The sequence below is a fragment of the Amphibalanus amphitrite genome, unplaced genomic scaffold, assembly GCF_019059575.1.
Source record: "Amphibalanus amphitrite isolate SeventyFive unplaced genomic scaffold, NRLGWU_Aamphi_draft 000280F_arrow, whole genome shotgun sequence".
In the NCBI taxonomy this organism is placed as follows: Eukaryota; Metazoa; Arthropoda; class Thecostraca; order Balanomorpha; family Balanidae; genus Amphibalanus; species Amphibalanus amphitrite.
The window spans coordinates 411,859-427,439 of record NW_024881775.1 but is presented as its reverse complement, the minus strand read 5'-3'; the positions used below and the strand labels follow the sequence as shown (position 1 = coordinate 427,439).

Sequence of the window (15,581 nt, the reverse complement as noted above, 5' to 3'; positions counted from 1 at the left end):
TTAGCCAGGCCGCAGCTGGACGCAGCCAGCCGGCCACTGGAAGGTGGGAAACCAGCTGGCCGCACCATGCAAACAGCGCCCTGCGCGTCATCACCTCTGGCGGTGCGCCGACGGGGTTGTCCCGGCGCCACTGCAGCTCTCCCGAGCGCGAACAGCTCACCTGCAGCCCCAGCATTCGAGCGCCGTCCGCCGGGCGCTGCGGTGGCTTGCAGACAAGGCCGTACCGGGAGAAGTGCTCTGCAACCTGCTCCGCGGAGATGACGTCCTCATTCACGAGAATGTCGTCAACGTACGGGAGAACGCCCCGGCTGACCGCCTCGTTCTGCTCAAGTATAGTCCGCACCACAGATCTCATGATGTTCGGAGCTACATTCAGCCCATATGACATGCGCTGCAGGCAGTGAAGCTGACCGCGCACTCGTACGGTGTGGTATGGCCAAAGCCGTCTGTCCAGCCGGAGCTGCATGTAGGCCTTTCTCAGATCGAGCACTGCCAATCGTGAGCCGTGCCGCCGCCAGCGACGGAGTTGCTCTGCGCACACCTCTGCGTCTGCTGTATGGGCGGTGACGTGCCTGTTGAGTTCGCGATAATCCAATACCGGCCGCACCTTGTCCTTGTTGGGCTGTTCAACCGCCATCAGAGGTATCAGACCGCGCGCTGGGCCGTCCACTCGCTCGTCATATGCCTGCAGCCACCCCTCTCGAGCCCACAGTTCCAGCTCCTCGTCATAGGCTGGCCGTGCCGCGTCCGGCACTTTGTACTGGGCGACTGTATTGTTGAGGCGGTCCGGGCCCTCTCCGTCTGTCCACTTCCACGCCACCGTCCACTCGCCACTGTCTGCCGAAAACCGGGCCGTAAAATCCACGGCGTCCACTGACAGGTCCCCACGGTCCACACTGGCGGCCGGCGCCGCCCCTCTCACCGGACCCGCCCCCGTCACGGGCGCCGTCCCTGCCGCGGCCTTGGCATTGGCCGCCACCACTGCCCCATTTGTCACCGGCCCTGCCGCCGCCGTCTCGCCCTGCACCGCGGCCGCCGTTCCCACGACTTTAGGGGCCACCGTACGCACAGCTGGCGTCGCCACCGCCACCGCCGCCGTCGCTGCTGGCGGCGCCGTCTCCGTTGGCACCGCTGTTCCAGCAGCTGGCCTCGCCCCTGTCACCAGCGGCGGCACCGCCATCGCCGCCGTCGTTGCTGGCGCCGCTCCTGTCACCACCGTCGGCACCGCCGGCGCCACCGCCGTCACCGCCGATGCCGCCGCTTCCACAGCCGGCACCGCCCTCGTCACCACTGTCGGCGCCACCGCCGCTGCCGCTGCCGGCACCACTGCCGCACCAAATTCCACGCCATTGGGCATCTTCACACACACTCCGCCCAGTGCCACAATACCAGACATACCGAGCACCACGTCCATGCCCAGCGGCCGATCGGGTACGACCAGGGCCGTCAGGCTCGCCCGGTTCTCTCGGTGCTGCACGGTGATCTCAGCGATGCCCAGACAGCGCAGCGTCCCGCCGTTCACGGTCATCATGTTGACCGGGCGCGGTGACCAGTCCGAGCAGGCTCCAGCATGAACGAGTGTGTCCGTGCAGCCCGTGTCCACTAGAGCACGGCACTTACGCCCGTCCACGCTGATCCACACAACCGGAAGTGTGCGCGCTACTGATTGGGAGACGGCGCTGGCGCTGACGCGGTCTCCCGACCGTTTGGGCACCTTCTTGCGATGTGACCCACCTGGTCACATACCCAACAACGCAGCGGGGGGCGGCTGGCTCTACGCTCCGTCGGCTTACGGCGGCTTGCTCCGTCGGCCTGCTCACGGGCCGCTGCCGCCACCGTGGAGGTGCGCTCGTCACTGAGCACTGCCCGCGCCCTCGTCAGAATGCTGGCCAGGTCCAGCGCCTCTGCTCGAGTGCCGGCCCGAATCGCGCTGCGGACGGTGTCCGGCAGTCCAGTGATGAAGGCACAAGCGAGGGCCTTTTCCGATACTCCACCGTGCAGCGTGGCCAAACGGCGCAGGTCCGCCAGATAAACGTCGGCCGACTCGCCCGGCTGGAGACGGCGGCTGGCATACGCGTCGTAGGCCGCCAGCGGGTCCATGGCGAAGGCGTCGTACAGCGCGTCCCTGACGCTGTCCACGGAGCGGCGGCTCTCCTCTGACATCTGCAGCCAGACCGCGAAGGCACCGCCAGTCAGTCGTGCTGGCAGCACGAGCGCCAGATTCACCCCATGGTGCTTGCTCAACACCTCGGCACGGGTGAACCATTCCACTATGTCCGCACCGGTCCCTTCGCCACTGAACTCGGGTATTAGCCGAGGGTCGAAAGTGGCCCTTCCGCCGGACTCCGCTGCCGTCGGCGTCACACCAGCACTAGCACTCGCAGATGCCTTCACTTTAGGCATGGTGCCGAAATAGCTTGTAGTCGAGTGTATTGGGTGCTTCTCCTGCGACCGTTCCAACCACACTGCCAACCCTCCCGTGCGACCCGGCGCCGCTGCCACCGCGACTCGGCGCCCCCGTCGTCACATATGTAACAGGACACCCCCTTGGACACATTTGTCAGTGTCGGCTAGACGGCGTCCCCCAGGCGCGTCTGGGCCACGCGGCGTCTCAGCCGGTCACACAGAGCCACACATAACTATAAACTACAGTCACTTCGCTTTTTTTTTTAGCAAAATCACCTCGGGCCTAACGGCCCTTGGAGTTTTCGCTAAACACCGTCCGGCAGTGCGGACGCTTATATCTCAGCAACCACTAGACCGATTTACTTGCGGTAATTTTTTTTAGGGTAGCTTCAATCCGTCAACCAAGTAGGTATTGGACTATTCCCGATGTATGTGGGTCACCCCTTATGCACGCGCCAGTTGCCACGTGCAAAACGAAGAGGTGTCAGTTTTGTAACAATTGCAATATCTCTGTAACTACAGGGCCGATTGCGCTGAAACTTGGCGTGTATAGGTACGCACCCACTAGGCAATGCATTTGCATATGACACAGTTGGGGTGCTGCTGCACGTGCGCACGTGCAGGGATCGATTCCAGATCTCGAGAACGGTTTGACCGATTGCGCTCAAATTTGGTACACGGTCAGGGACCGGTTAGTAGGGTGCCGTGCAAAAGTCAGTTGGGACCCATTTTGCACGTGCGCACGTGCATGGTGCCGCTTCCAGATCTCGAGAACGGCTGGGCCGATTGTGCTCAATTTTGGCACACCGCTAGAGACCGGTTAGTAGGGTGCCGTGCACAAGTCAGTTGGAGGTACCCCCTCGCAATTTCGCACGTGCACGGTGCAACGCCCACCCTCTCGCAGCGCTCGCTCCGTTGGTCGCCCCAAAGGGCGTTTTGCTGGTCTACGAAGACTACGCTCGCTTCGCTCGCTCCGTAATGATATCTCCGTACCTACCGTAATGGTGCAAAAAATACAAAATAATTTTCCCCATCACTGATTCTATCTCTTCCAGTCAACTACCATCATAAATTCTCATCGTTAGTGATAAAATTTAGGTCGGTAGCCGCGTGCTAGGGGCGGTTTAGTAAAATGAAAAGTTTGCTTATCCCGAGGATGTCTATTACCTTAATGTCGTTGCTGTGTGTGTCAGAAGAGTGATTACGGAGCGACCGAAGCGAGCGGAATCTTTCCTTAGATTAACGGAAATTTCTGAGCACGAGCGGCCGGCCGGCCGTGGTCACGATTTTGCGACGCTTATATCTCAGCAACCACTTGACCGATTTACACGCGGTAATCTTTGTAGGGTAGCTTCATTCCTTCTACCAAGTATTGGACTATTCCCGATGCATGTGGGTGACCCCTTATGCACGTGCCACGTGCAAAACGAAGAGGTGTCACTTTTGTAATTGTTGCAATATCTCGGTAACTACTTGGCCGATTGCGCTGAACGTTGACATGTAGGTAGGCACCCACTAGGCAATGCATATCCATGTGCCAGAGTTGGGGTGCTGCTGCACGTGCGCACGTGCAGGGGTCGATTCCAGATCTCGAGAACGGCTGGACCGATGGCGCTCAAATTTGGTACATGGCTAGGGACCGGTTAGTAGGGTGCAGTGCAAAAGTCAGTTGGGACCCATTTTGCACGTGCGCACGAGCAGGGTGCCGCTTCCAGATCTCGAGAACGGCTGGGCCGATTGTGCTCAAATTTGGCACATCGCTGGAGATCAGTTAGTAGGGTGTCGTCACGTCGTGCACAAGTCAGTTGGAGGTACCCCCTCGCAATTTCGCACGTGCAAGGCACACCCTCTCGCTCGCTCCGTTAGTCGCCCCAAAAGGCGTTATTACGAGCGAGCGAGCGCAGCGAGCGAAGCGAGTCTTTTCAATAAAACGGAAAAATCTCAGTATGAGCGGCCCGGCCCAGCCCGGCCTGTAACGCTTTTGAGAGGCTTATATCTCAGCAACCGCTAGACCGATTGGCCTGCGGTCTTTTTTGCTGGGTAGCCCCATCCCTTCTACCCCGTAATTGACTACTTTTGATACATCTCAGTGACCGTCGTGGCACGTGCCACGTGAAAAGTCAAGATGTTCAACTTTCAAGCCATTTTGCAAAAGTAGTGATTTTGAGAGGCTCATATCTCAGCAGTCGCTTGGGCGATTGTCTTGCAGTAATTTTTGTAGGGTAGCTGCATCCCTTCTACCAAAGGTCGGATACTCTTGATCTATGTGAGTGACCCCCACTGCACGTGCAAAATACAAAAAGAAGAGGTGCCAAATTTGTTCCCATTTCAATAACTCGGTAATTACTAATTACTGGGGCGATTTCGCTGAAACTTGGCATACAGGTGGGCACCCACCAGGCAATGCATTCCCATGTGTTGTGGTTAAGGTGCTACTGCACGTGCGCACGTGCAGGGGGCGTTTCCAGATCTCGAGAACGACTGGGCCGATTGCGCTCAAATTTGGTAAACGGTTGGGGACCGGTTAGTAGGGTGCCGTGCAAAAGTCAGTTTGGACCCCGTTTGCACGTGCGCACGTGCAGAATGCCGCTTTCAGATCTCAGGAACGGCTGGGCCGATTGCGTTCAAATTTGGCACACCGCTAGCGACCGGTTAGAAGGGTGCTTTGCACAAGCCGGTTGGAAGTACTCTCTCGCCTTTCCGCACGTGCAGGGCTCACTATCTCGCTCGCTCGTTCTTCGCCCAAAAGGCGTTTTACTGGTACTGGTAGGTATGTCAATTGTCAACTGTTTCAGAAAAACAGTAGACACAAGTCAACCAGTGGTGCCAGTTTCAGGAAAGACTTATCTGGCTAGTTCGTCCGACCGGATTCCGAATTCGACATTGGACAAAATCGGTATCACGAAGATCTGAATTCCTATCAGCACCTACAACCCGTCGCCAGCATCGCCTTTTTCTGTAACGCCATGCATTCCAAATCACACCCGTACATTGCTTCCTCGCTATGCACTGTGCATGCTTGTCTAATTGAATCCACGCAGGGAACCCTAAAACCGAGTCTGAGGCTGCCGATGTCCCAAACGAATCTGGACACGCTGAGGGTGAAAAGTAGACAGTCGTTTGCGTGAGTGTGCGTGTTTCCTTTTTAGATCAGTTGCGAACAGCTTAAAAGGGTGAACCCATTCCCAGACCCCAAGCGAAGAGGATTCGAGCAGCATTGTATTAATACAGTGGTACAAAATTACAGCCATCGATGTACTCAATCAATATAAACTGCAACAGTCTCCAGCTCACACACACTAACAGCTCACTCTGACTATTTGACACCGCGACCACACACACCAACGAACAGCCTCCCCAATGGGGTCAGCGCCACGAGGCGAGATGGTAACGGATCCTCCGTTTGCACCCTGCTTCGACGATTTGCACAACCATGAGTAGCTAACTCGCAGACATTTTCAAAAAACGAACACTACTACCAGAAACGACGACCGATATTAAACAACAGCCTTTTTCGTACTCTGAACGATGGCATCTAGACGTCCAAGATATTTTGAGTTCAATGTCTGACCTCAAGAAAGACCGTTCTTTTTTACCAAGATCGCCTAAGACTTTACAAACGATTAGTAGATACAAAACGAACAAGAATCCCTGGCATGACGACGCACGAGTACGCTACGGAAGAAAACATTTCAGTTGTACCAGAAAACACTCGCATTTAGCAACCATCGAATTGAGCTTCAGATTGAGGAACTGTGCACCTTGCTGAGCTCGGGAAGGAGCGGCAGCCGATGCTACCTGCCTAGCGAGTTGGTCAGCCTCTCCATGCGCGCCAGCGAGCCGGACGAGGTGCTGGAGCCGCTGCCGGAGCCGGTGCCGGCCGCCTCTGCCGGCGGCACGTTCAGCACCGTCAGCCGGCCCTGCGACTGCTGGTGCAGCAGCGCCGGGTTGGGGATCTGACGGCGCGCCGCGCTGCCGCTCACCGGCCGGCACCGTGCCGCCGACTGATCGCCGGCCGACGGCTGCCGCGACACTCCCAACTGCTGCGACTGCGACAGCGACAGCAGACTGCCGATTGCCGACGGCGGCGGCGCGGTCGACACCGGAGGAGGCGTCTTGCCGGCCGCCGCCTGGATCTGCTTCATGGCCAGACTCTCGGCAATGGCCAGCAGTTTGGGCGAGTTGGGCGGCCGGGCCGGCTGCGGCTGCGAAGCCGGCGCGGCGCGGATCTTCTCGATGGTGACACTGCCATCGGCGGTGGCGCGGCCGGCCGGAGAGCGGGGAGGTTCGGCCGGAGCCGGCGACGGCGAGGGCCGGCCGGACGCGGAGGAACTCGTCCCACTCCGGGACATGTTCGGGATCTTGGTGATCGTGATCTCGTTGGTGACGAGATTTTGTATGCCCTGCGTACTGCTGAGGCGGTACTGCTGAGGCATCGTCCTCTGCGCCGCCGGTGAGGCAGCCGACGAAGGGACTTGGTGGCCACTCTTAGGCTGAGCAGCAGAGGCAGTTGAGACAGTGGAATTTCCTTGAGCTGAGTGTTTCATTTGGCCCGATGGTTTCCTCTGCGTGGGTTTGGGTCGGATCGGTTTGCCGGACGCCGGCTGGCTGGGCGCCGTGGCGCGGCTCAGCAGCGCCGAGGCGTCGGCCGGCAGCCGCCAGGAGCCGTTCGGGTGCGAGACGGCCGACTGGCTGACCAGCCACAGGAACTGGTCCAGCTGGCCCGTCATCAGCGGGATGGCGCCGGCGCCGATCGGACGCAGCGCCGGCAGCGACGCCAGGCTGCGGCGCGGCGAGGGCGGCACCGCCGACGGCTGGCCGCCCGCCGGAGCCGCCGGACGCTGGGCGGGGGCGGGGGCGGGGCCCGGAGGAGGACGGTGAGGGGCGGACACTCCGGGGGTGCCAGGAGGAGCCGGACGCTGCACAGGAACTGCCGTGGCGCCATGAGGAACTGGGCGCTGCGGAGGAACTGCTGTGGCGCTCGGATGGACCGGACGCTGCGGGGGAGCTACGGGGGTGCTCGATGGCACCGGTCGCTGCGGCATTGCTCCGGCAGGAGGATTCGAAGGAGCTCTTGGGATCGCTAGCGTGCTCGAAGGAGCCGGCCGCGAAGGAGGACCTCCATTCGCCGTGGGATGCCCCGGACGTTGAGGAGGGTGCGTCATACGAACGCCGGGGGACGTCACCCGTGAATCCACCGCCCTCACGTTAGGTGTGGTCAACCATGACACTGACTTAGCCACCGCCATCGGGCGGGAAGGGGTCCGGTTCTCCGGTACCACCACCGGCGACGGGGTCGTTTTCAGACGAACGGCGGTCTCGTCCTCAGCCTCGGCGTCGAAGTCATACACGTCGATGGGCGAACGGGCCGTGTCGGCGCCGGGTCGTTCTGAGCTGTCGGTATCGACGCCGCTATCCTCACACTGACGGTCGTCGGCGGGCGGCGTCCGTTCCGAGCTGCCCCCGCCCCCTCCCCCGCCAGGCCGCGTGGGAGCAGGCGAGGTGCACGACGCCGGGCTACCGGCAGACAAACTGACGCCACTTCTTGCTGAAGAGCTTGGGGTTGACACCGGCGGTTTGGACGGGGCGCTGGGTTTGGCGACTTTGGCGGTTTGGAGTGCTGGCTTCGGTGACGAACCATTGACCGCAGTCATCGGTTTATGAGTGCCAGCGTTTGTTGCGGTGCTGGGACTAGCGACGGCTCTAGTTTGTGATGTCTTTAAGGACGCACCATTTGGAGGAGCCGCCAGCTTCGGAGCGTTTTGTGGTTGAGCAGAAATTCCTTTAGCTTCATCGCCTGCCACTTTCGACGGCAACTGTGTCTTTTGAGGCGTGGCAGGTTTCGAGGACAAATTATGCTTCAGCGCGGGTGCAACGCCGCTGCTGGGAACGTTGGAATTCTTAGCAACAGCATGCGTGACCCTGGAATCAACGGGAGCGCCGTTGTGTCGCTTTGGATCGACATGGACGCCGTTGGGCGCTGCTGGTGATTTCGGAACATCAGCCATGGCTTTGACCGGCTGGGATCCATTCTGCGATGCACTGGTGGGCTGCGAAGTGTCCGTGCCCTGTCTGTCCCTCTGTTTCACGGTGGACACCATCGGAGCATCTTTAGCACTCGCAGAACACGACAGTTTGTCCCCGCCGGACGCAGCAGCCGGGCGGGCGGCATCGACCGCCTTTTCCGCATCACTACCGCGAATTCCCTGGCTCGTGACACCACCCACTTCCTCACGATTCGGGCACACATCTTTTTTCACACTTTCAGCCGCGGCCTTATCCGCGTGGCCGTTCTGCACACTGTCCTTCGCACTGACCGCCGTCGCGCCGGCTGGCCCGCTGGCCACATGTGTCCTCGTTCCGCTGGGCGTATCGCTGGTGACCGCGCCGGCCGCCGCCGCCGCCGGCCGCTGTCCGTCCGCCTCGCCGCCGGCACAGGCCGCCGGTCGGGGCTCGGTCGGTGCGCCGGCCGCCGCGGACCCCGGCCTGGCCCGCGGTGACGTCACAGACGACGTCATCGGCTCCCTCGGTCCCTCGAGCCGAGCGCCGACGGGCGGCTGCCGCTCGGCCGGCGGCTTCGGAGCGGCCGAGGCGGCCGCCGCCGCGGCCGTGGCCGTGACGGCCACCGGCGTCACGCCGTCCAGAGGCTCGGGCCGGGCGTCGTTTTCGACGTTCTCCTTGTCGCTGTCGGTGCCGGAGAGTCGGTCGTCGGCCGGCGCCGGACAGCGCCGCTTACTCGGCGATGCGGCCGGCTCCGGCGGCTCGGCGCCGAGCGGTCGTTTCGTCGTGTAGCGGTAGGAGAAGCGCATCGGGGCCGCCTGCCGACACACAAACACGGGCGGCTACATTCCAGTCTGCTCAGGCCGGACCGGCCGCGCGGCCGCCGGGGCGCGCGCATTAATTTCCCGCGCTGACTGTCACCGCACGAGCGGCGCGCACAAAACCCGGCCGGCGCGGCGGCGGCTCGCACATTCCGCGGGCCAGCCGCGCCATGGTGAGAACCAACAGAGGGGCACGGAGAGAGAGGAGAGGAGAGAGGAGAGAGCGAGAGGAGAGGGAGCGCTGGGAAAAACATCGGGGAAGGGACGAAATGAAAAAAAAAATGAAAGACGGGAAGCCTGGGAGAAAAGAGATGATGGGAAGGGGATCAAGCTTATGAGAAAAAGGGTGATTGACGGTGAAAGAAAGTGACAAAGGTTGAAATTTGGACAATGTTATTTATTTTTAACATTCGCTACAGGTATTAGCTGACAATTATAGCGTGAAACTGAATAAAACGTTTATGCTACGCTACAAACATGGAAAGGTAAAATACTATTGTTCGCGATATTAAATACCGTACAACATTTTGTGAATGCTTAAACGATTCTCAAAACTTTGCAAAACGAGCCCCACAAATAATTCTTACTCGACAAAATTCATAGCACATTCGCTCACACGATCCCCACTTACCCGATCCCAGTTGTACATGTAGGCCACATCCATGATGATCAACTCATCCGACAAAACGTCCCCAGCGTACAAAATATCAACCTGAAAAGAAAAAGAAAAAACGATGAGCGAGCGGCCACTTCTGTGCTCATCCACGCGATCCGTCATCTCGACGCATCGGCGCCGCTCATGGCTCTCTCATCACATCTGCGACGAGCCGCTGACAAAACAGCGACCGTCCGGCAGCTGAACAGGATTCCGGCACACAGTGTGCCGTCGTCTTGATGGGGTAACAAAGCCGGCCCGAGCCGCCGCGCCGGCCGGGGTGGGCGAGCCCGAATTACACAGGGGCGGCCCGGGCGCGTGCGATTAGCGGCGGCCAGCTGCCTGGGCCCTCGCTGCTTCCCCAGTCGTCCCCTCCCACTCCATCCCTCATGAGCCGCCCGGGACCCAACCAGGTGACATGCACTTTATATCACGCTGCATGACGGTTATATTATAATGCGCACGGAAATAGCCTCGTTTAATGGGTTAACCACTAGGGTTACCCGCGTGCTCCGCAATGCGAGGAAGGGTAATGTTTGACCCGTGGGTGTTAGGTTGGTCCTGTGTCGATTCGGTTGGTATCCATTTCGTTCGATTGTTTTATGACGGCCAAACATTTTGTAATTGAACAAAAAAGATCCATCGCATCGAGGTGCCCGTGTCGTATTATCATGCGTTCTACTTAAGAATGATTCGAAAACTGGCGTGAAGTCTTTTGAGGGCCATCGATGAATTTCGCTAAAAATGACAATGTAATGGTTTAGAACATTTGCATTTTTAAGAATACTGTTATTCATAATGCAAAAAATGAAGACTGAGCCTTGGACAGAATTGAATGCTCTTTCCAACGGTGCCATTTTTAATTGCCAGAGATATCAGATCATTGAGGAAAACCCGTGTGATTAATGAAGTGACACAAAATTGACAAACACTATTTTCTCCCGTGATTTGTACCACCTTGATTTGGATCAATTAGCTTTTCACAATTCTCCCATGAGAGGCGGTACATTTCTCTTGCCAACAGGCGTTGTTCCAACTCGCTCCGTTTAACGGTCAACTAAAAATGAAATTAATCCCAAAATCCGTCAAAAACTGCAATTTTTCAATAAAAGTATCCTCATAGGGGCAAGTGGCGCGTGCCATCCCCTGCAACGCACACCATTCAATAGCCCATTCGATTCTCTACACGATGCTGTTTTCCCCGTGCCGATCGGGCGCACGGTTACCGAGATGTTGCACGGGGATCGGACCCGTGTGGGGCAAATTTAGCCATTTTCGCCCGATTTTGCAAGCCAATTTATACATGTAAAGTCTATGACGCGAATTCGCACTTTTTGAGCACACGCCACGCGCTCCCTATCAATCCGATCGAGCTGAGACCCCTCAAAGGCACGTCGCGCATCCTTGATCTATAAGTTGTGCAAGTTTCACCGCGCTAGGTGCAACGGTCTGGCGTGTAGTCCACGCAAAGCACCACCAAGTCGGGACCTCGGTAACGGACAGACGCACCCTCCTCAAATAGTAATATAGATGTAATCGGCGTTGCGTCCCGCCCGACACCCGTTGGACATCAGTGCCACGCCCTCTTCCCCTCCTCTCCTTCCGCCCCACGCCGGTGGGTTCTCGCGTGAGTTCTCACCTTGGCATCACGCGGTCCCAGGCCGTGTTTAAGACGGAGCAGCTTCTTCAGTTGACTGATACCGAGACCTGCTGGTGCCTGGAAGTAGCGGACAGCGGGCAGGTCCGTCCGCTTACCGTCACCAGTTCCGCCCCTGAAAAGGAGAGAAAAGAAGTTTAGATATGCGCTATCTTTCTCCCCAATGGGCACTCTCTACGATGTACGATGCAATGTATAGTTATGAAGTGCATTAGTGCACAGAAAATTATCCCAAGTCGGCCGTTTGTCCCTCGATGTCGCCCCGTTCCAGCCAAGACGGAGCGGGACCCGGGACCAGTTTTGGGGCGGGACGGTCTGCAGACTCCGATAGCAGCCAGCAGCGTACCGGGCCTGTCAGAACGCTGCACCCCTACAACACTGCAGTAATACCGGACAGGATCGCACCACACGGCTGATTGGCGACAGCGGACAGCGACGTCAAAACAGCGTCAGGCCGGCGGAGGTGATGTATTTATGGTGTAAATAATCGACAGCTATGCTGGGCCAATGGAGCCCGTATGTCTATGTGTATGCTAGACCAATGTAGAAAAACAGGCGGTGGACAATCTAGGAATATGACCTTTGACAGAAGAGTATAGCGATTGCTTTGGTGCAGTCTGCGCGTGTGTTATTTCTTCGTAAATCATTTTCTCGCAGCGCACGTTTCTGAATGTATAGAAATTCTGCAACGTGACGCATATGAGATGGTGGTGCGTCTCTCCTTTCGGATCATCGCCGCGGCAATTGACAAAAAAGTCACTTTGTTACGTCTGACAGACAGAGCCAAAACTCGCAAAACAAACGCTCGAAACTTCCGCCTAACTCTTGACTGAACTTGACCTCTACGTCAGCAACCTCCAGCGAAAACGAGCTTCCAAAGCCAGGACATTACACCTTGAGCCCTTACGTCGACTGACTGGCGGACCACGTGATCGCTCCCTCTCTCCCTAAACCCTCAGAGAAGGACCGGAAAGTCGTCGGTTCCGACCGACGACGACAGCTTCGGTCATCTTTGCTCGCCACTGCCGAGAGCCTCTCACAGGCTATCACGAGGCACGAGCAGCGTCGTCACGTGCCGCAGAGAGCACCAGCCGCCACCGATCACCGCTAACCTTTCGGCCGAGTCCGACCGTGTGCCCGGCCCCGTATGTCTCTGTGCGTCGGGGCGTTGTATTGATTTCCAGAGACCGCTGCAAAAACCCGAGCCGGCCGGCCGCGGGTCTGGACTTCTCCGTCGCCGTCGTCGGACATTCTTTGTTATCGACATCAGAGGACGCCGCGGGGACGCTTCTCGGCTACACAGACGGGCCAATCGGCGTGGTCCGGGAGACGAATTTAGGGTCTGACGTCATTTATTCGAGCCGATCGAGCCGTGACGGTCACGACATGTCGATCGATGTCTCACCAATCGCCGCCCTCCTTTAGATGACGGTATTTTGCACCACTCCTGGTCGAAGCAGCTAATGAAGCTGTTACGGCGCAACGCACTAGCGCCAACGACTAATTATGGTTCGCGCACGCCCGCGTGCTGCCCTCAGCCTCCCCATGAAGACGTCGGGGGTGCGGCCGGCACCTCCTGCTGGCGAGGGAGCGCGGCGTGGGGGAGGCCGTGCGTGGGCCAGCCCACCTATCTCGGTCCCATCTCCGGCCCTCCCTCCTCGTCCCCGGCAGAGGAGTCCCGGGTCCCTCCGCGGCCGCTGCCCACCGCGGCCGCCCGGCGGGGCCGGACCGGGCCGGGCCGGCCGCAATCGGCGAGCACTCGCCAATAACGGAACGCCTGCCGGCCGGCGAATCAGAAAAACGGGAGCTGCTAGGGACCGGGGCGGCGACGGCGGCGGCCCGTGAGCACGTGCCGTCGGCGGTGCGCCGGCAGCCCTCACTGTGCGCTCGGGCGACTCAATCGGTGCGCGCCGCCAGGGCCAAGGTCGAACCGGAGCGCGCGGGGCTCTTTCAGGTGAGCCGGCACGGACAGCGGCAGCCGCTCGGATTTTGGTCCGGCGCGCCCGACCGTAGTATGCAGATGGCGCCCCTCAATGGGCCCATAAATCCAGTGGCAGCGTGTTTAGGGCAGGTGGCGGTGCGCGGACGGCGACCCGCCGCTCCCGTCGAGAATGTCCGTGAATTGGTGGGCCGGCCGCCGACCGTCTAATGGGGAGCGATGGCCGCCCTCGGCCCGCCTCGAGCCCCGTGGACTGTGACGGATCCCCCGCCTGTCAACAGTCGACATCTGCTAACGGTCGCAGAACGACTGCCGTCAACGGTGACATTTTTAGCTCCCAGCACTCACGGCCTTACCTACTTACATAGGAGGGATGCGCTGACTTCTGGCTGAGGATACGAAGGAAGTAGGAAACTCTTGCGGGACTACAGGCCAGTCCAATCCGACCCATGAGGAACAACAAGAACAGCAACGAGCGATGACCAGCGATGACCATTTAGCTGCAGAGTAAGGTGACGATATTCGGGCAATGTTCCGGTGTCATCGAGTTTGATTGATACCGTCAGATCGATATGTCACTCGTCAGCTCACATTTCTCATGTCTGCACCATGGCAACAGGTCGGCCTATCTGATATCGTGCATCTCCAGAGCTGCAACTTCTCACGAGCTGACGTATCGCTGAAATCATCGTAACGTGCTCAGGAAATCCACGATGACTGCCGACTGGTTATGACACAAACTCGTGCGAGCATGAAGCATTTGCATCTAGATTTATACACTCTGACTCGTGTCCCCAATTTAAGCGGCTCAGTTGATGTGACAGATTAGAGTTCTCAGTCGTTAACCGTCAACCCTTCTGGCTTCTGTTTATCATCATTGTGCCGTGTGCGACATGACAAAGCCCATGCATTCATTCAGCGTATTTTCGGGCATAAACCATATAACCTAGCGAACTTGCAACTTGCAAGATATCTAATACTCTGCCGATTCGCTCATTCATACATGTCTGACAGCAATCATAACAATCAAACTGTCAATGCTGGATCTAAAGCTTTGTCTACAAAAGCCGTCATCGGCTAACCTAACTCGAATATAGATTTATCTGCAAAAGACATGCCAGAATATCATCCAACATTCACTTCACTCACAAAAAAATGTCACCAATTTTTCCCCGCCACACCTGCCTTTTGGAACCACACAGAGCATCGGAGCGGAACGCCCCCTGCGTGACGTCACAGCCGGAAAGCGCGCGCCAAAAAAACCGCGCCACGGTCGGCCCGCGGGAGTGCGGCGGGGAAAAAACGTGACGTCACGGCCCGGCCGACGGCGGCGATTGATTGCCGCATCCCGGACCCGGGCCGCGAGCTCCATACAAACACCGACCCGCTCCCCCTCCCCCCCGCTGCCGAGAGTGGCGCCAAAATTACGCGCCATAGCGGCGGCGTCCCTTCGGAGCGGCGCGATAGAGGCCAGGTGGCTGTCGGCTGCATTGGCGGGTGAATGGCGCGCGCGCGCGCCCGGGACGGTCACGTGACCTGCTCTCTGTGGTGTCGCCGCGTGGATAGGGGAGGAGGTCCTTGTGGTAGGATGTGCCAGGATGTGCTACCTGAGGGTCCTGCCGCCACCTGCTGATGGACCACCGGGGGGGTAAAAATGCCCACAGCTGAATCGTGATGTTTGCCACCCAGTTACACAGCGTGGACGGCCCGGCAGTCGCATGGGTAAAAATCGAGACACGGCCCGTTAACAAGCAGGGTGGAAAGCAATTAGTGAAGGGGTAGATGAATGATATCCGTCGAGAGCAAGGGTGGCCGACTGACAGAGAGCTGTCCAAGGGGTAGCTGTGACGCGGCAGTTATTTATCGACATTTTGTTCAGGGGGCACATTACGTGTCCAATTTCCCACTCATAAATATTTCATCTGATCGCGAGTGAACGCAACAAACCGTTCCTGTGTTGGCCATCGTCATAGCTGGCTTATAAGTAGGTTGAAAGCCCGATGATATCTTGAAGAAAAACAAAAGGCTTCGCCAAACAAATACGCAAACAACAATTACGACGGATGAGCAAATAATTTTCGATAGGGAAAAAATGTGGGAAAT

At 58.3% G+C, this 15,581-nt stretch overlaps 1 protein-coding gene across 2 annotated transcripts in view; it reads right to left on the bottom strand.

Annotated features, from left to right (window-relative positions):
- Nucleotides 1-5,610: 5,610 nt before the first annotated feature.
- Nucleotides 5,611-15,581, bottom strand: part of LOC122387273 (nascent polypeptide-associated complex subunit alpha, muscle-specific form-like) — a 29,023-nt gene continuing 19,052 nt past the window's right edge. For both annotated transcript variants that reach the window (XM_043377337.1, XM_043377338.1), the window contains exons 6-8: nucleotides 11,522-11,654; nucleotides 9,859-9,939; nucleotides 5,611-9,224 (exon numbers count right to left, since the gene is read on the bottom strand). In XM_043377337.1, the coding sequence (XP_043233272.1) occupies nucleotides 6,201-9,224; nucleotides 9,859-9,939; nucleotides 11,522-11,654 (3,238 nt within the window). In that variant the 3' untranslated portion in view covers nucleotides 5,611-6,200. The remainder of the gene's footprint in view (nucleotides 9,225-9,858; nucleotides 9,940-11,521; nucleotides 11,655-15,581) is intronic.